At 43.6% G+C, this 22,827-nt stretch overlaps 1 protein-coding gene across 2 annotated transcripts in view; it reads left to right on the top strand.

The window, feature by feature from the left end:
• Positions 1-22,827, top strand: part of KCTD15 (potassium channel tetramerization domain containing 15) — a 40,579-nt gene that overhangs the window by 15,692 nt on the left and 2,060 nt on the right. For both annotated transcript variants that reach the window (XM_051629464.1, XM_051629463.1), the window contains exons 3-4: positions 10,624-10,768; positions 17,721-18,026. In XM_051629464.1, coding sequence (XP_051485424.1) covers positions 10,624-10,768; positions 17,721-18,026 — 451 coding nt within the window. The remainder of the gene's footprint in view (positions 1-10,623; positions 10,769-17,720; positions 18,027-22,827) is intronic.

Genomic DNA, 22,827 nt, shown 5'->3' with positions numbered 1-22,827 from the left:
AAGAGACTGCTGCCTAAATTCTGCCTTTGCAAAACATATACAATTTCACTGATAAATTTTGCTAGTGGAACTCCATGGGAACCAGTAGATGACAACAGAAAAGCTGGTTCCTCTGCTTGTACTGGGGCTGTCTGGGAGGGAATGAGGGCTGAATTTGGGCCAGTCATGCTTAACAATGCTGTTGAATGAAGAAAAAAAATTCAATTACTGTTTTTTAATCTTACGGGGGGTAGAAATCACACATGGATTTGTAATCAGTTCCAAACATACTTCCTCTTCTGTTCACATCCAGTTACATTCTGTTATAGAGACATGAGGGTTAAAGCTGGGGCCTGCTTCTGCTTTCAATTAAATCAAAGGATATTTTGGCCTTGACTTCACTGGGACCAGAATCAAATCCATGACCATAGTATTTTATTTAAGAATTAATCTCTCGCAGTCATACAAAAAAGCCAGCTTCAGCTTTCAGCATCTCATCAGAATCCAACTGTTAAGAGTTTTCATCTTAAAGTTTTTGCCAAACTTAATTCTGTAGGGCAGGTGTCCTATGTGCAGCAGGTGTATTGCTGTTTCCTTCCTTGGTGTGGGTTCCCTCTCTGTAGCACCTAGGCAGGAGCTCCTTTTTTTCAGGAGTATGACTGTGGAGCTGGGCTCTTCCCAGTGCACATGCCAATGCATTTCTTCCTCTCTGTCCCTGCCCTTCATCTGCAGTAACAAAAAAACCTACTGAAAATTCCTCTTCACTTCTGCCTTTCATCTGCCAATGGCTCGGGCTCACCAGCAAAAACTGTGATACATCTTCCTGCCTGGTGTGGATATATGGGCTTTAGCAGTGCTTTCCCTTCAAAATAGCTTTTTAACAAATCATTCATGCTATGTTCAGTTTCTTTAAGTGAACAGCCACAAAAGGTATGTTGGGTACAGCTTAATGAAATGTAAGAATAAACAGGAACATCATTAGTTCATCATTTTAAGTGTGATAACAAAAATATGGATAGAGAGAAGTGGATTCACCTTCCCAATCACATAATGCTTGTAGAGAATTATAACCAGTTACAGTCTGCCTGGAACTCTCTGCAGTGTCTTTGTGTCTGAGTGATAGTGTGAGCTATACTGGAGGTGTACAGTAATATTGCAACAGTGTTACATTTAGGGCCTGGGCAAAATCGGTGTAGTTTACTCAGCTCATCTCAGACAATGCAGTACTGCAGCATCTTGGGCAGCCCATGTCTGGAAACATTTCCCCGTGGATCTGGAAATAAATAATTGAACCATAGGAAAAAGCTGGTCAGCTTCCATATATCTGGGATTAGAAGGGCTGTGGCTCAAGCAGATTAAATATTCTGTATGTTTACATGAGCAGCAGGTACCAAAGTGAATGTGTTAGCTGCCACCATTTACACTTCATAAAAGGTTATGTATCCCTCTTTCTCCTGCTGTGTACTGAAACACACTGGTTTCACAGCACCCACACATGCAAAGGCTGTGGAGGGCCAGACTTGCACCCTGAAAAGTAAATTAGTTACATTTGAAATTTCCCCTGCCTTCAATGAGTCCCAGTGGGAGTTTCGCTCTTGACTTCAATGAGCAAGGATTTAGCCCATTTATATTAAAATATAACTAGTATCTGCATGTTTTCCAGCCTCCCAGTATGCCCAGCTGTACAAGGGTACTGGTAATGGAAGTAATGTCCAGATCTAGTCAGATTTGAAAATCCTAGTGAAAATACTGAGTTAGCTTTCACTTGGAGTTACAACAAGGCAAGCAGCAAAACAGCTGGCATTTGGTGCACCCTGTTCTCATCAGGGCCTTTGTAGCACCATGATTTAGGGGGAAGGGATGGTAAAAGGAATAGCAAGGAAAGGCTTGTATAGGCAGGTATGTTTTATTTGAATTGTGCATCTTCTTATGTATTAACAACTTAATTATTTTGGGTGCCCACAGCTCCCACAGTTTTGAACTGAAATGCAGTTCTTGCAGGACTGGGACCTTTAGTAAACTCAGGAACACTTCAGGAAACTAAGATGCTAGCTTAGGATTTTGTTTTAAATTAAATAACTTCGCTTCCTGCATTGATTTCCATGGTCCAAATTTAGTGTAAATTCTCTGTTGAGAAAACATGAAAGGCCAAGAATAGTCACAGGGCTCAAATCAGAGCAGCAGCAACAGTGACATAATAAACCCAGGATAATTTTGCAATATAAATTTGTATTAATTTTTTTAATCTTCACCAACTATTTAGACCAAACTTCAGTTAGAATGAAGTAAAAGACACAAGAAGAAGTAAAAGACACAAGAAGAAAAAAGTAACCTCAACTTTATATTGGAAAAAATTCTAGTACAGGAAATCCAGCTAACATGATTCTTTAGCCTCAGTTTTAAGTGTACAATTTAAAATAAAGAGAGGAATTCTCAAATAGGTATTACCTACAGTGTATGAACTTTTGTACAGTTACCTGGACTTCAGCATATTTCATATTTCACTAAAAGGATAGCTCCTACTGTTAACAAGTTCTGTGTTTTGAGAGTTCATATTATATTTTAATATTATTTGGTTACTTTTATTAAAAATATGCAAGTCAGCCAGACTCTGTCCTTCTCACTCTCCCTAAGTTGTTACTGCTTGTTAAGAATGGGGGTGGCAGAACTGGCCTATCTTGAACTACAATAACTGCGGCCTCTCCAGTTGTGCTGGGCTGCCATGCATCTGCACACCTGCCATGGTCAAGGCCCCTCTTTTCTGGTCATGGTTACTCCAGAGCAGCTCATCCAGACCAAATGAATGCAAATGCTATGGTTAAGCATCAAAATATAATGGGAGGCTGTTTGTCACTGTCCCTGTTACAAAGGACGAACAAGTCATGTCAGTGGCACATAGGGAACTTTTAATGGAGAAATGCAAATTGTACCTGTATGTGAAAGTACATTTTTTTCTTGTTAAGCACAGCAAATGCATTTTGTGACTGACAACTTGAATACATGTGGTGGGACACTGATGTGTGCAGTGAATGACTGCTGTTCTGCCTGCATGTTATCTGCTTACCCTACCTGTAAATAAGGTTATATGCTGAATGCAATGAAAGGCTTTGTAATACAGCAATTGACATACTAGAAACTGTTTGTTTAGTGAAGTCTTTTTTATAGCTGTTAAAATAACACACTAAAATGTACAAACGCTACTTAATAAGGCAAAATAAAATAATTAGCCTCACAGAGGGATGGCTTCTACCACTATTACTCATGGCTAAGCAGCACTTGCTCCTGAGCTGTCAACTACCTGCGAGATGTGTGGCAGAAGCAGGGCCCTGGAGAACAAACATGCTGCTGTTACATTCAGGATGAGTGGCCAGTGTTAATATTCTCGTAAACCTGCTGGGACTGAAAAGCCCAGGAAGGAAGTTCATGGGAGCCTCACTTCCCTTAGTCACTGGTCTGTTCATTTTGTTTGCCCACTCCTCCTCTGTCAAGACCTGATGGGATGCTCAGCTGCATGGATGCAGGGTGGTGTTTGACTACCCAAAGAATTTTTTAATGCAGGATGACACTGGCTTCTCTACCTGGGATTAGTGTTTGAAATTTCTTAACTGCTAATTTATATATAGGCAATACTGTCTCTACAAATTAAAAAACAAGTGCCACCTATCAAACTCTAAATTTTTTTTTTTTTTTTCATTAAATTACATATCAAAATCACATGCAAAAAAGTCAGGTGTTAGCAACAGGTGGAAGAGAAATAGCTGTAGGATCTCTTATCATTACCATGAATGCTTTGTGGTATTTCAAAAATAATAGGTAATTTCCACTTCAGTGGATTTTATTACATGTTGCTTCAGTGGACTTTAATTGATAGTAACAGAGAACTGAAAACATAATTGTTCATGCATTTGTTTTAACTACAAAATCCATTACATTATCTAATTTTGCTTTTTAGTGATGATATAAAAAGAAGGGAAAAAATTCTTCCAGAACTTCCTAAGAATTATTCTGTATGGTAGATGGTAATGTTCATTATGGATTATTGACTTTTAAAAATACATGTTGATACTATATAGACTAGCTTTGATCTGTTGCAAAAAATATATATTCTAGCCTGAACAGCAAAATATGAAGTATTAAATCTAGGTAATAGATCCTGCATTTCCTTCAGGTGCTTAATAGTTAATAATATCCTTCAAAGTTACTGCAAAGTGAGCATATGGCTCCAAAAAGTCCTATGGCATTCCAGGATCAGCAGTGGAAGCAGGAACAGGTGTTTATAGGAATTGGAAATGGATAAATGTATTACCTTGTGAGTTACCTCCTCCATCCCTCTGCTGAGATTGGACTGTGCTACTTGATGCTCTTTTCTTGTTAAAAATAGAGGGGAGATATTACAGGACTTAGTATCTCCATCTGATTCTCACAGGTCAGTTTTATGCTCTAGTATCTGTGGTTGTTCACTTCTGCCATCAGGATTGAAGGGGCTGGGGCTGAGCAATGCCTGTATGGGGTCAGCCAGTGCCTGTAGGACACTGGCGTCTGAAGCTGCCTTGTTGAACCATGGTGCTCTCCCCGGTCTTGTAGGTGCAGTGGGAGAAGGAGTTGGAGGTCAGAGTGCTGGAGCATGGATGGTGACCAGCCTAACAGTGCTGGCTTGATGCCTGCACTCCTTTTGGGGCTGGAGGGCGGTACCTGATCTGGGCTTACTTAGGCCAGAAATCCCCTTTGGGGCACCTCTCTATGTCTTCAGGCACATGAACCAGTCCCAAAGCAAATGTGGCTGCTTGGATTTCATAGTTTGCAGAGCAGCAGTTAATGCCCTAGTTTAAGATTCAGACTCTCTCTCACACACACTTTTTCCATCACTGTACAAATAAAAGATTTAAAAGATGCTTACAACAAAATCCTCCCTAGCTTGAGCACCTTCCAAGCCAAATGTATGCCTGAAAGCAATCCAGGGTGGTCAAGATGTTATCTTTGGTTAGAATGGCTCTGTGGCAGAGCCATAAGGGCGAAGCCTGCACAGTTTCTGCATCACATCACAGCCTGGTCGTGTGTGCACAGCCCCCTGCTGTAGATGATTCCTCTCCTTAGCAGTGTTTCCCCATAATGGGAAAAGGACATATAAGCACTGGTCAGGTACCAGGATGTGAAGATATGGTATAGCTTTACAACAGAGCTTTGTTTATGCACTTTCACATTAATTATAGCTGAAATTCTAAATTGAGGCAGATCAGAAAACCTACTGCAGCCAAATGCAACCTTTGGCCACGTTCCTCACTATACAGGGGCATGAGGGAGCATGTGTCCTGGCAGAGACAATATTTAACATCTCTCCCTCAACTATGTCAGGCCAGAAGGCAGAAGACACCTGTTTACTGCTCAGCTGGGTTATCCCTCCTCTGGCCAGCCCTGCCCGCTTTTTGGACAGGTTGGGTGTTATACCTCTCAGGGGAAAGCAGCTGCAGGTGCTTTCTCCATTACAGTTTGCTTTGCTGGGAGCTTGTGCACAAACCCAATCAGTTTAACAGTAAAAACATGAAAATGTGAAAAACACTACTGCAGAGATCTGGCAGCACTATCCACTGCTCAGTCCAGACTGTTCTGCTGCAGCTGGGATGTAGCAGGGCCTGCTCCTGGCACATTGGTCTTGGGTAGGGCACCGCCTCTCAGGTGGCTTTCTGCCCTTCCTTCCCTGCAGTTACTTTCTTGTGATAGGGCAGGTAACAGACTTAAAACAGACATAGCTACTCAGGCAGCATGTGCCAGATGCAGTATAAGGCACTCCCGACCCTCAAGCACCTTTGCTCCAATTCACAGCATTTTTTCTTTTCCAGGCAGATAACAGTTCTATCCTACCCACCTTGACCAAGTATTTAAGAGATAAGCAGCACTGTTTGGACTCTGCTCATACACCTGGGACGCTTTGCTAATTTGTCCCACCAGGCAGTTTCAGGTCATGCTTAGGTGTCCCAACTCTAAACAACCCTTTTCCTCTTCTCTGTGGCATTTCCCACAACCACCTTCTCCTCTTCCAGCTCCACAGCAAGGCCCAGCAGTCAAGTACAACTGGCAGCTGCTGTACAACCCAGGGAGACCTGCAGAGCTCACATTGGCTTTGCTGCTTGTCTGTGCTGAGTGGAGCAGGAGGGTGCATGGGGGAGTGGCAGGTACAACAGAAGGCATCACCCAGCGGAGCACAGACCTACACGGATCCAGCCGCAAGATCCACAGACAGGCATTACTCTCTTCTTCCCTTCTCCTCCCATAAAATTAGGGAAGAGACATATTCTAATGACAGTTTGCTGAAATGTGCACTCCCTGCTGATTTGACATTGGGCAGAAAAAGTGTCTACAGAATCAATTTTTAATAAATGTAAACAACTAAATTATGAATGACAAAAATATAACTGAACAATTAAATATTAATCACCTAATTACTTAAATTAATACTTTTAGTGCAATGTTGTGATAGAGAGTTTTACTTACACTGTGTTGCTGTTCTGGCTGGGCAGGCATGGGAGAGGATGGGACCTCAGTGGTCTCCCTGGTGGTGGGGCTGGGGAGCAGAGGGCTCTGCTGGTGCTTGCCACAGCCCCAGCTGCTGGTTGTCCCACAGGTCTCATAACACTGGGTGCTCCTTGTAAAGCCTCTAGAACCAGATTCATTGAGAAAGAACTTGTTTTCTGTTCAAAAAGAGAGCTGTCAAGAAAACGGCTGAACTGGCCCCAAACCAGAAGGCAGCCTGCCCTCCCCCCCAAACTTTCCCATCCCAAAGTGCTGTGTGTGACATGCAGGGCCATATCTGTGCTCAGTGATGATCTCAGGAAGACTGAGGGTACTCCAGAGGGAACTGGGAGTGCAGAAAGCTTTGGCTGCTTCTAAGATGGCATTGGGTGAGTTTAGGAAGGAGATGGTGAACTGTGAGCTCTGCTGTGGGGGCCCCCTCTGTGCTCCCATCTTGACACATGCTGCAGGGAACTTGTGTGGTGAAAAATTGGTCACCAGCATTCCAAGGGTTGTGAGCAACAGCAGCGTCTGTAGGTTCTTGCACACAGCACTCGGCTTCCTCCCCTGCCCAAGAAACTAAGAAAAGAATTTACTGGCACTCTTGTCTTTGTGGGTTGGCTGGCTGCTTTGTTTGTTTTTAATCTAATAAAAGGAGATCTTAATATCATAGTAAAATCAGTACAAAGCTAGAAACTTGCCCCTTGGCGTTTTGGCAAAACATTATTGAAAATGTAAAAGCCTTTAGCAGAAACAACAGAAGCACAAAGAAATTGCAGAAATAGGATGAACAGGTTGTGTTCTGGATGTTGGAAGGAGCAGGGAAGAACATCTAGCCAGGATCTGAGGTGCCAGCAAGACCCGCTAAGCTGGAGGCTGGATGCCAGCCCCACAGTTGCTCTGCTCCACAGGGACATGAGGCAGCAGTGGTCAGGAGTAGGGGCCCTGCGAGGGTCGGGGTGGGCTGCACTGAAGAGCAGTGGCTGGGCAGGAGGGAAGAGCACACTGCTGGAATGACAGGAGCCACGAGGGGGAACAACAAATGGCTGGGAAGAGCCATACAGTGGGAAGACTGTGTGGGTATAGTGGGACCTGGCCAGGAATCTGGGGACAATGGAAAGGCAACTAAGCAATCCTTAGGCTTGCAAGTACATGGATTGACCCTGAGTCAGTCTGCTCCCTATCTGGAAATTAAGTCTTGGACAGAACTTTTAAAGAGTGTTGTTAAATCAGGAAGTGAAGCATCTCTTGCAAAAGGTGTGAATGCTGAAGCAGCATTTCATTGCGCAGACTCACCCATCACTGTGGGATCCAAGTGTGGCTCTTTTTGCTTCATCTGTGTTTTCCTGTGCCTCCCACCTCTTCATAAACATCATTGGAAGTACAGTGTCATGAAAATGCCGTCACCCAAATTGTCCACTGGGCACCATGACCACTCATAAATACAACGCTTTCCAGGGTGACTACTGCCCAGTCTGAGAGCTGTAGCCACTCCCCATGACTTCAACTCACATCACATGGCAGGCTGCTGGAGGGAACAGCTTCTGAGGCTGCCAGCTGGGCTGGTACCTAATTTCTGATTGAACAGCAACAAGTTCACACAATGCAAAACCATTCCCATCCCCTTGCACTCACTGACTTGCTGTCTCACAGCCTGTGCACATTTTGCTTCTGTGCTTCTGTATTTGGCATTTCATTCTGGCCACCCAAGCTCCATCCACTGAGCACATCAATTCCCAGTGGGGCTTGTGGAGCTGCCCATGGTCACTGTGCTCTTTTCCGTGGTTTCAAATGTGATGAGCAACCCTGTCAGGTGAACTTTCCTTTTGAATGCGCCACTTGAGTTCACTTTGTCCTTTCACGGTGTTGCATTTTCTGATGGACTTTCTACAGGTATGGTTTATACTGGAGAGAAGGTGAAAAGGGAGAAGCAGGACTGCTTTCTGCCCACAGCATTATAACATGATGCACTGAAGTTGGTTTTTGGAACAACTCTCTAAAATGAGCACCCTAAAATGTCAAATAAATCCTTAAACTATTCATCACTGTTTTTGGGGTGGCAGTTAAGTCTTTCAACACTCTGCAAGTTTCTTTCCCCAGCAGTAATTTTGCTGGTGAAGAAATACAGCTCAGGGCTCTCCACAAAGGCCTCAAAATTCATGTTTTGTTTTCATTACCAAAAAAATGCTTCACTACATTAAAGAGCTGCCCATTAAAATGTTGTACCATGTCTTCCCTGTGCCCTGTCGTTGTTGGCAAACCTTCCCCCATGTGTGTGGCAGAGCCAAACAGCAGCTGTCGCCTTGCTTTGCAGAGAAAGGGTAGCAAAGGGGTTTAAGCCACAGCCCAGCTCGTTTAGGTGTAAGATCTCAAATAGCCACACAAATTTGCTAAATAAATGGACCGTACTGAACCTTAAGCTGCTCTATCAGTGTTTTCCTCTGCTTTCAGTCTAACCCAGTACAGTAAACTGGCCCATGTGCCTAAGGAAATAAATTAACTATCTAGTTCCTGGAATAAAATTCAAGACTATACAAAGCAATGTATTTGTCTCAGGTAAATAGCCCTAAAGTAACAACAGAAACAGAAAATAATTACTGGAGGCTTACCGGACCTTGGGATTATATAAATGAAATGTTGCCACATGAACTGGGTAGTGTTTTTGGATATCATTGAAAAGCTAGAGGTTGAGCTTAAGAGGGCAGAAAGGTTTTTAGCTGAATTCAGTGGGGACTTGATAAGTCCAGTTCTATTTAATATCTCCACAGTTAATTTAGAAATAAACTGTGTGTTAATTAACTTTGCAACTAAATCAGCAGGTTGGAAGATATGACCATGGTGCAGCTGCGTAGAGCAAATCTCACCATGATCCCACACCCCAAAGCAAGTGGCACGGGGTTCAGTGCCAGCACCAGCACTGCGGGGGGGGGGGGAGGCAAAAAACAGCCCCTTCCCATCCCCTTCCCCAGCCAGGCTGTGGTCTCACATCTGCTCCGCTCACTGCCAGGCCAGAAAGTTTGGGGTGAGGTGGTGATGCTGGAAGGAGGGAGACAGTGGGGCTGTTGCTGTGACATTCGCCAGCTGTGCTGGTCTTTGCCTTTAGCAGGGTTTGGTGAGCCTGTAACCCACAGCAGGGGAAGGCCCTGCCCTGGTCTCAGCGAGAGACACGGGGGGATTGCACGGCCGAGTTGAAGAGACGGCTCAACAGTGACATCCAGCAGGCTGTGGGATGGTCTCTCTGGGAAACTGAGAAGTCCTCACTTGTGGGGTTATTTAAGACTTGACTTTGAAACACGATACACTCTGCAGTTGGGAACAATGTTGCACTGTCAGAGAGATGGACTCAATTACTTAATAGGTCGTTGCTGTCTGTCTCCTGCGATTTTCCTTTCAAGAACATATATTCAGCTGGGTTATTTCTCATGGGAAGACAAAGTGTTCTGAGAGCAGCCAGGCGTTTGGAGGGCAGAGGCGGGAAGAAGAATAGCCAGGCAGATGCCCGGTTTGCTTTCTGCAGAGGATGTTCCTCAGGATGTGGAGAAAGCTGGAGTGATGTAGCTGATGTGGTATTTTGGTCCTGTAACTAGCTGATTCCCCAGTTTCAATTCCTTTTCTTTGCTCTCAAAAGATTTGCAATGTTGCTTTCTTCTGCCAGACTCTGATCCACAGGACTACTGGTGGTGGGACTGTGGTCCCACAAGGCAGTGCTGCAGATGCAGCTGGGTAACCATTTGGTTCTCCATTAGCAAGACATGGTGGACAGGGATGTATAATGGGGCCAGTGATGTATGTTCTCACCAAATTACTCTGCCAGCCATGGTGTGAGCGTTTCATAGGTGCTTTCCTTTTGGAGTCATGAGCCTAACTCACAGCCCTGATTTGGGGCAGAGTGAGCTTAGCACCAGGCAGCTGCAGGTTTCTTGCTGCTAGTGCATGTGCCTGTGTCTACTTTGTGTGTGTGAGCATGTGTGTGTCTGAGGCATCTTTCTCTGTGCACTTGTTTGTCCCCAAATTAAGATACTGTGTTACCTTATGCACACTGAATTGATACAACTAAATTGGCTGCATGTTCTTAACCCCTGAGGGTGTAATGAGATTTTGTCTCTTTTGCCCATTTCTTTTTCTTTTCTTTTTCAGAATAAGTCGCCTGTTTAATGGCACAGAGCCTATTGTCTTGGACAGTTTAAAACAACATTATTTCATTGATCGAGATGGTGAAATTTTCAGATATATATTAAGCTTCCTAAGGACATCTAAGCTACTGCTCCCAGATGACTTTAAGGTAAGGAAAGCTATAGTCTGCAATCCATTTTTTCCTCCCATTCTGTCATTTGTTTTGGTGTAGGTTGGTTTCTGTGCTTGACCTAAACACACTTAACAAAATGTTGCTGTTTGTTGTTAAGATTTTTAGTACTTATGTATTTCACCAGGGATGCTGTTATTTAATAAATGGACCAGTGGTTGTCATGGATACCACAAAAAGTTAAATGATGAAGCTTACGGCTAAATCAGTTTTTCTAAACTAATTGTATTTTCTCACATTTTTAGCTTATTTATCAGAGTATAACAACAATTAAGAAGCAGCATCAGCAGCTAGCACTTACCAGTGTTTAATGCTCAGATTCTGAAAAAAATGTTTTAAATTTGATACTTAGAGGTCTTAAATTGTAGAAGTTATTTTTTGTTGGTATAAAAAAGAAACATACTTTGATTTCAGGAAGTAATCTTTTACACAAAATTTTCTGGGGAGGTGGAATTTACGGAGGGCTTTTTAAGGAGCACTACATGTTTCTATGAAATAATGGTGCTGGTTGTTGCTTTGCAAATCCCAATTGTTCCAACGCTCTCCTCCTAGCCTTGTTCATTTGGCTTTGGACTTACAAAACTTGCAACATTGTCATCCTTATGTATGAAAATTAGAGGACAAAAGTGCCCAAACTGTAGATGACAAGATTCAACAAAACCACTGAGTCCAGGATGAGATTATTGATAAACTGAGACAGCAACAGGGAACTGCTTAGTTAGAGGACATGGAGCATTGCTGGAGAGGAAAGTTCCCGTGCCGTGCAGCAAGATTTCACTTTGCATGTTGGACTAGGTAGGCAAGATAATTTGGCCAGTCATGGCTGAGTCACTTCAGATTTGTGGTTGCTGTGGTGGCTTAAGCTTTGGAGTACAGCTGATCCTCATGCTGCAAACTGCTCCTCAGCCATTCTTGCCTAAGTTAAGAGTATAATCGCATTTGACCGCAGCGTGGGAGTGTTTACAGTTAATGTTGAGCAGATGTGCTGTGCGATGGGAGCACACATCTAGTCCCAAGGCAGGGAGAAGTTTCGGCATTCACAGTGGTTTTGAAGCTCCAGCCCAGAAGGGCTGTCCTCAGCACCAGTCTTTCTGGGGAGCAGCAGGCAGGTTGGGGAGGCTGGCCTGGCAGCTGGGGTGCTGCAAAGCAGGGTGAGATGAGCCAGAGCACTGAGGGGTGGATGCAAGAAAAGCTCTTTACAGAGAAATGAGGGAAAACACACAGGAGGGAGTGAAGCTAAAGATCAGAACAGTCCTGTGGATTTTAAGATGGGTCAAGTAAAGGGGGGTGGGTGGAGAAGCAGCATGCTTCTCCAGAAATGCCAGAGGGATGCTTTAGTGGCAGCGTTTTGAACCATCTAGTGGGACAAGAAGGTGTGAGAAGAGAGAGTAGAAGAGATGTAGTTTGAGCTGATCGTGGCCTCAACCAGCATCCAGATTTCAGAGGTTCTGTGAAACAAAACCAGCAGGATTTGGTAAGAGCCTGAAGGTGAAAGTGCTGGTGGATGCCAAGGACTTGTCTGCACAGTGAGCCGCTGGCAGGGCTGGGAGAGACTCGGGAGAGCCGGCGCTGTGCCCAGGCTCAGTCCATTGTTCCAGACCATCTCTTTGCATAGGGTTAACTGTGTTTTATTTAGTTCCTCTCTGGGAGAGGTATAGAGCAAACCCCAGGCTAATGAGGGCTCAAGAACAAAGCAAAGTATTGCTAGGTAGGGAGTAACTAAATAAAAATGCATAGAAGAATGCGCTGCAAAGCTATATTAAAACTGCATTGTAAACGGATTTGACTTCACAGAAATCTTGTAATTTTACCAGCATGATTAAAGTGACAGAAGACAATAATCAAAGGCAGCAAATGGAATCACTCGGTGTTTCTAAATGCAAAACTATTTAAGGTATAAAACCTGACAGGTTTTCCAGTGAGACTTGCATTAAATGTTCTTTATGTCAAACAAAGCATTATCAAGTGTTTTGAATATTTATTAGTTTTTACCCCTTAATTTAATCAAGCAGTTTATTAGCCTCAAGGTTTAGCCAAGTTGCTTTTCAACTTGAATTGCTGCTCAGATGGGTTATTTTGGAAAGTTTGGAATGTTAGTACTGCACCAGCGTTATTGTGTTTGCTATTTAAGTGTTGTTTTCAGACTAAGTTAACACTGAAATGCAGAGAAAGTGGGGTATGTGTTCCTAGGCTAGTGATTCTTTATTATCAAGTCTGACTGGTGTGTTTACAGTGAATATTAATTACACTTCCAACTACTAATAAGTCAGAACTTGAAAGTGTTTAGTATCTGACAGGTCACCCTGCTGAAAGCAACACTCTAATAGTTCACATAATTTTCCCCAGGTTTGGGGGATTTTAAGCCACATGAAGTAGTCTGAGAAATTACCATGAGTTGTTAGGCTCATTCTCCTCTGCAGCCAGCCTGCTCTGAGCAAGGCGATGGTCAGCAGCCTGGAGCTGCTCACAGCTCCCTCTTCCTGCACCAGTGCAGTTTCCTGCACCTGGGACCTTGACCAATAAATGTCCTTGAGGAGAGTGTGGAGCCATCAGCCTCCAGTCTGCCATGGTGCTGGGTTAGGGGGTGACTGGCACAGGAGCTGCCTCTCCTCTGCAGCCAAAATATTCTCTGCCTTGATCTCCCCCTGCCATCAGACTTGTTTCCCCAGGACATTTATGAGCAGCATCTGTCCCCATCACTACCAATATAAACTTCAGGCAAAACCAGGACCTATCATACCTACTTACTTGAGACTCACTCCCTGCTTAGAGATTGTCAAACAAAAATTGTCATAGACAATATTACACTCTATAACTCCTCACTTAAGGAGGGAAGGAGCATGAAGGCACAGGACATCTTGATTTTTTTATGGCTTATAGAGGTCACCTGTAGCACCAGAACCACAATGACAACACACTAGCTTATTAATATTGTCTTAAAATTAGTGTACTTGCATCTAATTTTAAGTGTTCTCAAACTGACCGTAGCAAGTGGTACAGTTGTCATTGTAGAAGTGAGCAACTTTCTCTCGTAGCCAGGAGTCAGATCTTCACAGCAGTAAAATATAAAAGAAACACTGAGTCAGGGTGACAGTTTGTTTTTTCATGTAACAAAGAATAACAAGTGAAAAATGGGCACAAAGAGCCATTTCAGCCTGTTCAGGAGTCAACATTAGGTACAAAAATGAAGGACCTCTGTAGTACTGAGAGAATAGCATCAGGTTCATGGGAGATGTGATTTTACAGTTTCTGTTGGCTGTCTCTGCCTGTAGTTAGCAGATCTTTACTGACCCACTGGCACCGATGTCCCAACAGCAGCACAACTAGCCTTGCTGTCACACTTCCCATCTCCTCCTCAAGAATATGCCACCCATGTCAGAGCTGACTGCTGAATTTTGCCCATGTGAAATTCACCAGAAAAAAAGTTTTTTGACCAAATCCTGAGCAGAAAATTATTTTGTAAAAGGCAAAAAAGATGTGTCTTGGAAAGATCTGTTTACCTTTCCCATGAGATCTAAATGTTGACCAGAAGTTGTGGATGAAGAAAGGCTGTGTGCATCCCACCTGGCTATCTGCTCCCTTTCCCTACCTTCTACAACAGCCACAAGAAGTTGAAGGCTCATGGTAGCTCATGAAGGCTCTTGTTACTTTACAGCAAAATTAGAGTCTCCCTTTTCAGTCTAGCAAGAAGCACCCTGCTCATGAGCAGGGACCTTGGCTGGGGGGAATCACCTTTGGAGTAAAGCAGTTTTCCTTGACTAACCACAAACAGCTCCATTAGTTACCATACACGGTGCTTGACCCTGGGCTGGGCTGCCACAAGGTACACTGTGTTAAAAGAAGTTAGGAAGATAGGGGAATAATCCTTAGAAGAAATGGGAGATGTATCATTGTCCTGCAAGACAAGGAACTTCTGGATATTGTATAAAATGTGCTGTGGGATGGTGCTGGCTGCTCAGCAACACTGCACTGACACCAGGGCTGCAGCCTCTGTCGGAGGGAAGGTACAGCATCAGTGTGCATTTATCAGCATACACCTGGGACAGAACCTGAGACAGAAACTGGGACAGGCTGCTCTGAGACTGAGTTTCAACTTTGCCACTGTGCTCAGCAGCTACTCCTGTGCCTGTTGCAGCGAAATGTGCCTCCCTGGCAAGGTCCCTTGTGGGTTGAATTCTTCTACTTGGTATTTCATGCTAAAGTGTTGCAAATCATCAGAGTAGGATTTTGTATCTACAGAGCAAGGGTGGAAATACCTGTGTCAGTATTACCTGGGCATCCTGAGCATCCTGTGTAGACAGTCCAGAGCTGGGCATTGCTTCCAGTCCAGTTGCAGATGCACAGTACTCCAAACAGTGCATAAAACCTGAACGAGAAGACTGAGTACTTAGCAGTGCGCTGAGTCCATTACCCTGCTCAAGCACAGGCTTTAGAGAACTGGACCCTCCCCTCATGCTGTAAGCCATTCATTCTTTGTTCCTGGTTTAGCAAAATCCTCTTCCCTCCCATTGTCACATTCCATAGCAGTGCCCAAGCCTCTCAGGGCAGAAATAGTGGATGTCCTGCTACAGGAGCTGGAGTGGGTCAGGGTGGTGGGACAGGCTGTGCTGCTGGTGGCTGGTCCAGGCAGCCTGCAGCACATGGAGTGTGTCCCTTCCCAGTGCCATCACTAGTGAACAGCAATGAATTTTTTTCCTGCCTAGCAGAAGACACTTTTTAATTCCCTCTACTTGTTATGGTGCAACAAATTCCCTTTATTTATTGCCACTGCCTGGTAACAGGCACCCAGACTCCCTAATGCCACAAATGTGTATTGCCTGTTTGCCCAGCACACCTCAGATTCCCAGCTTGTTACAAACCCCTGCTTCCAGGTGTAGAACCATTCCCAGCATATTTGTGCTCAACCCAAGTGTGGAATAGACATAGAGAGGAGAGTCTTGTTTTAGAAACTAACCCAAACACATTGGCTTAACCCAGACAGTTCCGAGCAGATGCACACCTTTGTCCCATGGAGCAAGTGATGCTCCTGCACAGCCCCAGTTTCCACACAGCCATTGGAAATGTGAGTGTATCATTCTGGGAACAGTAGTGGAATAGCTGTTTCATTTGAAAACTGGTTGTCTTATCACAAAATTGTATCAGAATATAAAACTTACCTGGTATATTTTAGGAAAAATGATGGCTAGCAGGAGTCACTCAAGAGCTGCATTTGATGCAGTGGGCTAATAGCTGACTGTGGGGGATTCTGAGTTTGTAGATTTAAACTGATCCCATGCTCAGTAACCAGGGAGCTTCACTGGTGGACAAAGCAAAGCAGCACTGGTTCAGTAGAGTGCTGATTTTGGAGAGTAGGGAAAATACCTTCCATCAGGAAATGAGGCTTTGGGGCTGATGTTGTCTTCCGTAGAGACCAGTTAATGCAGCCAGCCTCCACACCTCTTTGTCTGGCCTGTTCCCAACTCTGCTTGTTTGCAGATGTTTTCTGTATGATTTCTTCTTTAAGCTTCCTAATGTTTTTCATCTTCCAGCTACTTCCCATGAGTGAGTTTGTTGCCCTCATTTCTTCCTGCCTGCTCTTATCACTCTTCCTTCTCAACACCTTCTCCTGACCTTTTTTCTCCCTTAGTGGGGTGCATATTGTTCCAGCCTTAACAGACATCAAAGAGATGTAAAGGATCTGATGTCCCTTTTGTAATGTGATAACCTTGCCAGTGTCACTGTGAATATTCATACATCTCCAGGCTGTGGGCAGCCCTGGGGTGAAGGAGCACCTCTGCACTACCGCTGTGGGTCTGTGGTGCCAAATTTGAACAGAGCTAACTACTTTGGTTCAATAATACCCTGCAGCAGCAGATTTTACAGGTTAATTCCAAGCTGCTATGAAGAATTGCCCCGTTTTGTGCTGCACATTCATTGGCCTTTGATTGCCCCTTTTCCCTGAGCCCTGGAGCAGCAGTGCTGCCATTATTTTTCATGCAATTTTGGTCCTCATTTCTTGATTACTTCTTGTCATCTTCTTCTTTCCAGTCCAGATGATTGCAGTCATTTCACCCTTACGATTTTTCATTTCATTTCATTGCAGTGGTGGAGAATTGGCCTTTATGTCCAGGTGCTGACCTACAGCACACTCCACAAAAGTCCCGTAGTGTTACCTGCGGTGCAGCATTTGTATCTGTAAGCAGGGGCAAGGGCCAGGAAAGCAAAGGACAGCTCTTTGCAGAGAGAGGCTGGTGCAACTGGGAATCTGAAGTGCTCAAAGCCCAAGTGAGGTGATGGACAAATGACTGGGAAGTAAGTTGGTGGAGTGCACAGCTTGAGCTCCCAGCCAGTGGGATGGTCACTACTTCCATATAGTTTACCAGGCTCCAGAGTAGCTTTAAATACATGAATAGTCATGAAACGCAAGGAGCAGCTGGGCTGCTGCAGCTGAATTTGAGACTCAGCAAAGACAGGTGAGAAGTGAAGCTGAACTGACATCTCTGTCTTGTAACATGTGCAAGAGGTGACAGCAAAGCCTGAGATCTTCTCTTGTAAGATCAGAAGTGAATATCTGAGGCCAAGAGTGAAGATTAGAGCTCAGGACATCTTCTGTTACATCGGCAGGCTTTGCTTATTGCAACCAGTTATTTTGATTTCTTAATCCAAAAGTAAAGCCTTCTGGCATTGTGGGATAATAAATTAAAGAATAATTTGATGCAATGGGAACTTCACGGTCAGCTCAAATAGGTTCAACACTAACACAGTGTGGTTTTCTGTGTAGGTGTAAGAAGAAGACAAAGTATGTGGATACCTGTTGCCTTTGCACTCTTGCTGACAATACATAAGCCTAAGTAGGTCAAACAGGAACAATACTCATTTTTAGAAGAGAACTATAAGCATTTCTAGTTTCTCTCTCTCCTTCTCTTTTTTTTTTTTTTTTTTAAACTCCCAGGACTTTAATCTTTTATATGAAGAAGCAAAGTATTACCAGCTGCAGCCAATGATTAAGGAACTTGAGCGATGGAAACAAGAGAAAGAACAAAGGAAACATTTCCAGCCTTGTGACTGCTTGGTCGTAAGAGTGACTCCAGATCTGGGGGAAAGAATTGCATTGAGTGGGGAGAAAGCTTTAATAGAAGAGATCTTCCCAGAGACCGGGGATGTCATGTGCAACTCTGTGAACGCAGGCTGGAACCAGGACCCTACCCACGTCATCAGGTTCCCGCTGAACGGATACTGCCGGTTGAATTCAGTGCAGGTAATGGCCTCGTGGTGCTGGCTCATCTATTTGCCGGGCTGGTTTTTTTTTATTATTTCTTGTTCAATTATATGCAAATTATTTGCTTCTGCCCAGTTACCTTCAGTGCTTATACTGCAAGGAGACATTTTCTGCCTGGTGAGATCACAGTCTTTCAGGTTTTCCTAAGTCTAAGCAGAAAAATAGATTTAGATTTTGTGTATGTTAGTGCCATGCTGGTCTCATAATGGTGTTATACTGATAAATGCTAATTTTTTTCATCAATGTATAGCCTGCAGCAGGTTTTTTTTTCCTCCAAAGTGCCCCCAGGAAGAAAGAGAGAGTTCCAAAAACTACAAAAAAAAAATCTCCACACCATTTTATAGAAAATGCAACAATGTGTAAATGCATAATTTATGTCTCACTCATAATTAAATGATGGTGCCTGCGGGATGGACTTAAAAAAATTGATCTCTGCACTTTTTTTTTTCAAAAGGATGTTCTATAAAAATTGCCCAGAGTATTTTAAACAAAATGTATTTCATTTTATACTCAGAGTTTTGACATTTAGTTTAAAATTAAACATATGAAACAAAAGAAGATAACTGGACAGACAGGTGGATGCTAGTGGAAATAAATATGTGGCTTGTGTTTAGGTAGCAGCCTGATGGGCAAGAAATGCCATTTCACAAGGGATCACTGCCACTGCAGCCAAAGCTTTGGTGTTGTAGCTGTCCTTGGGCTGCAAAGAAGGAACGGGGTTGATGATGCTGTTAATTTGTGCAGTAATTAACAAGGGCAAAACAGAGTTCTTGGGTTTTGCATGTTTTTAAAACATGCTGCAAATACTTGTGTTATGGGAAGTGAAATCAACTTATAGGGGAATATTTCCAAAGCTACTGTCCCCAGCAGATGGGCTGTGGCTGCAGATGTTAGCGGGGCTGTGGGAAATGCCTTAGTGGTCTTGATAAACTTCCCTGTGGGCAAATACCCACAGAAGAGCTGTCCCATGGGATGTGCTGGCCAGGCAGGCCATAACAGCAAGGGAGGGCAAGGATCTAGAGCCCTTGCTTACCTTGCTTACACAGGAGGTTGAGGCATCCTCCATCTCCCAAGCTGCCAGCTGACAACATTTTTGGGAAACCTGCAGTTACCAGAATATGTAAAGGTGGATGGAGTTGTTTTAACAACCTGGAGTTGTTTAACAACTGTTTGACACTGACACCTCCCTCCTTGGGGCAGCATTCCCTGGTGCTCTGGGCACTACGAGGCTCTTTTGTCTGAAACCATTCTAAACCCAGCTACTTTTGGTGATTTGGTTCAAGACTCCCAAGTGTTTTAATTTGGTTGAACTTCAACAGTCCAGTGCCTGTGGTTAACTTTGCACAGTCCTTGGCAATTTATACATTTGGCAAGGTTAAGAGTGGGCTGCCCCAAAAACAGAAGGCTGGAGGTGGGTCAGCAGCAGATTTGTCTCCTAGCAGTGGAAATAGGGCTGAATTTATCACTGTGCTGGGTGGAGAAGGGAGCAGCTGCAGTTCAGTCAAGGTAACTACATGGGGAAGCATGTTTGTGTCTTAGCTGCACTGCCCATGCGATAAGAGTTTGATGTGTGCAAGAAATCAGAATAACTGGAACAATAAAGGGTCCCTGTGAGCCACTGATGGGCTCAGCCCTGCAAGCAGCCAGTCAAAGCACTGTTGTCCACATGGCTTAGCACTTGGCTCTGTTTTATCCAAAGTGGCATACTGGTAGGAAACGTGTGCTTGTGGTAAAAGCTGAAAGCTAATGATGGTTATTATTTGAGTATGTTTTGAATTAAATTAAAATTCAGACAGAATCAAAGAGTCTCTTTGCAGGTTCATGTTTTGAAAAAAAAATTCTGTCCAAGAGTCTACAGTCTCATATTATTAAATTATATCATTTTACTAAATTACATCATTTTACTATATAATTAAAGTGGTTTTAAACACTTTCTGTAAAATGATGCTTTTCTGAGACCAAAGTCTGATGAAATCAGCAGCTAATTATCATTGGCTCTGATGGCCTCTGGTCAGTGCATAGGCACTGCCCTTCCCCTTCCCAGGATATTTTGGCAAAATAATATTACATCAGAAGTTGAAAGCACGGTGAAGTAAATGCACAGACTTAAGGGAGATGGGCTAGAAGGGATAGTGGTTGAAAGAGCAGAATAATTTCCAAAGAATCTCAGAGTGATGCGGTAAGTCTGCCTGCTGTTTGCCAAGATGCATCACTTCTGTCTTTCCGTGCTCTGCTGAATGTATTTGGTAGGACAACTGCTATATATTATACATCCTTTGCATGTTAGGAAAATAATTTCATTAAGTGTTTTGTGTCAGGAGCTGTGCATATGAAACAAAAAATGTCAACACTGAGCAGGTAGTGGCAGCCAAAAAAATTCAGTAGCTCTTAACACCCATTTGTAATTACATATGGGTACAGAGTTTTCTTAAGATTGAGACTGTTTTTTCAACTCCTTACAACAGATTCTGGTGAGATATTTAAGCTTACCTTGGAGAAAATTCTGTGATGCTTGTGTATGTTGAGCATTGAGCCTTCATAATTAAGAATGTATTTGTTAGGGTTCTGCAAAATTTAAATTAGATGTAATAAGTGAAAGTATCATGTTTCTATTTGGAAAACCTTCCAACAAAATCAGAGTCAGTATCTCAATGTGCTCAGGATACTGGAAAACAGGGTATATTGAACCCTAGCACAAATCCTCTATTTAATATTGTGTGTCCCTATACATAGGAGAATCACAGCTGATACTCATTTATTTTTTGGCATATTCTCTTTGGAGATTTACAGTAAAGTAGCTCTGATGTGATTCAGAGACACTCACTGGTTTCCCTCTGTCTGTATCTTGGCTTCAAAGTGAAGCACATAGAGCCCAATTCACTAGATAGCATTTAAATCTGCTGATGTTCAACATGTCATTCAGTCTCATGCAGGCACTGGCACATACAAACCAGTGCTCAGCACACATGGAAACTCCTCCTTTAGGAGGCTTTCTCCATAGACCTGAGCTCAGCCTCATCCAAGTTACACCTAAAACTCTACAATATTTAAACATTCTCTGTGTTGTTTACAGGACTTGGCCTGTTTTGTTTCTTGCTGAGAAAACTGATGATGGTGAAGTTTTAACACTAGCTGATAGCCTGCAGTCTAGTCCCTCGAGCGCGCAGGTAGCAAAAATTAATCGCTTTGTTCTGCGTGCGCTGCTCTAAGGTGTAATGTCTACCTGGATTGTGTGTTTGCAGAGAGCTGGCTCGGTAAAGATGAGTCCTATGTTAACAAGCAGCCTTCTATGGCTTTGGACCGAGGCAAGCCAAGGGCACCCCTGTGCTTGTTTTGTCTTACAAGCAAATTGATTTTAAAAAGTTTTTAGCGAGAATTTTGAAGTCACGTCTCTCTCTGAACTCTTACCTTTCGATCCTCTGTTTCGCTATCCAGTTCAATGGAAGAAGCCTCCTTTCCTGTAGCTGGGTTGCCTCTCATCTTCATCTTGCCAAGTCTAGGAACAGGATACATAATTACAGTCAAAATACGCTCCAGCTTGTGAAACAGCAGACCATAGAATCACAGAATATTAGGGTTTGGAAGGGACCTCTAGAGATCATCTAGTCCAACCCCTCTGCCTAAACAGGATCTCACCTAGGGCAGGCCATGCAGGAACACAGGCAGGCAGGTTTTGAAAGTCTCCAGAGAAGGAGACTCCACAAACTCTGTGGGCAGCCTGTTTCAGTGCTTCATAACCCTCATGGTAAAGAAGTTTTTCCTCATGTTGGAGGTGGAACTTCCTTTGTTCTAGCTTATACCCATTCTTCCTTGCCCTGTTACTGGGCACCACCAAAAAGAGACTGGCCTCTTCCTCTTGACATCCACCCTCTGATATTTATGGACATTAATAAGACCCCCTCTTAGCCTTCTCAAGACTAAACAGTCCCAGCACTCTCAGCCTTTCTTCATAGGAGAGATGTTCAAGTCCTTTACTCATCCTCATAGCTCTCTGTTGGACTCTCTCTAGCATGTCTTATTCCTCCTTCCCTCTCAAACTCCTGCCTTCCTCTTTGAGCCAGGAACAAGAGTTAGTGTCTGCACTCTTATTTCTGTCCCACAGGCTGCACACAGCCTGGACAAAGCAACAGAGTTTTAAGCTCTCTCTCAATACATTTTGATAACCCACTCTCCTCCCACCCCTTCCTTTAATCTCTCTTGTTTTTTTCTTCTGTACACTGGGGTGCTATTTTGATCTTTCAGTTCCAACTTTCTTACAGTATAAAGCAAATAAAAATCAGGGCAAAAGTCAGTGAAATTTGGCAGATGCGACTTTCTGAGAACATAAATTCATGTGTCCCAAGGCCAGGCAGGGCTCCTCGGGCAAGTTATTTGCAGCAGATTCTGCATGGCTTAGGCAAAGCTGTGCTAGAGCAGCTCCTTTCCTTTGCCTGTCCTTTGCTGCCAGGGTAGCAAGTACAAGGTTTTAGTTGCCACTAAGAACCCAACCCATGGATTAAAATACAGATGGCTAATATAGGCAACCTCAAAGCAGGGTACCCATGGATTAAAAAGAGCAAATACTGCTATGATTTGCACTACGATACCACCTTGGAGACAGCAGTCCTTTCAAATCAGTTAGCGCTAGTAAAGGCTCTAAACTGATGTTTCTGGAGAAATCAAAGCCAACTTTCAGTCAGAAGATGCAGTGCACTAAGAAATGCACCTTGGCCTCACATGGGTCTGTGTGTGAGGGTAAGGACAGAGGTCCAGTGTGCAGATCTTTAACATCATCATCTTG

This window comes from Apus apus, chromosome 11, assembly GCF_020740795.1.
Source record: "Apus apus isolate bApuApu2 chromosome 11, bApuApu2.pri.cur, whole genome shotgun sequence".
NCBI lineage: Eukaryota > Metazoa > Chordata > Aves > Apodiformes > Apodidae > Apus > Apus apus.
Note: the sequence above shows the minus strand (reverse complement) of the source record. Positions and strands in the feature narration are given on the sequence as shown.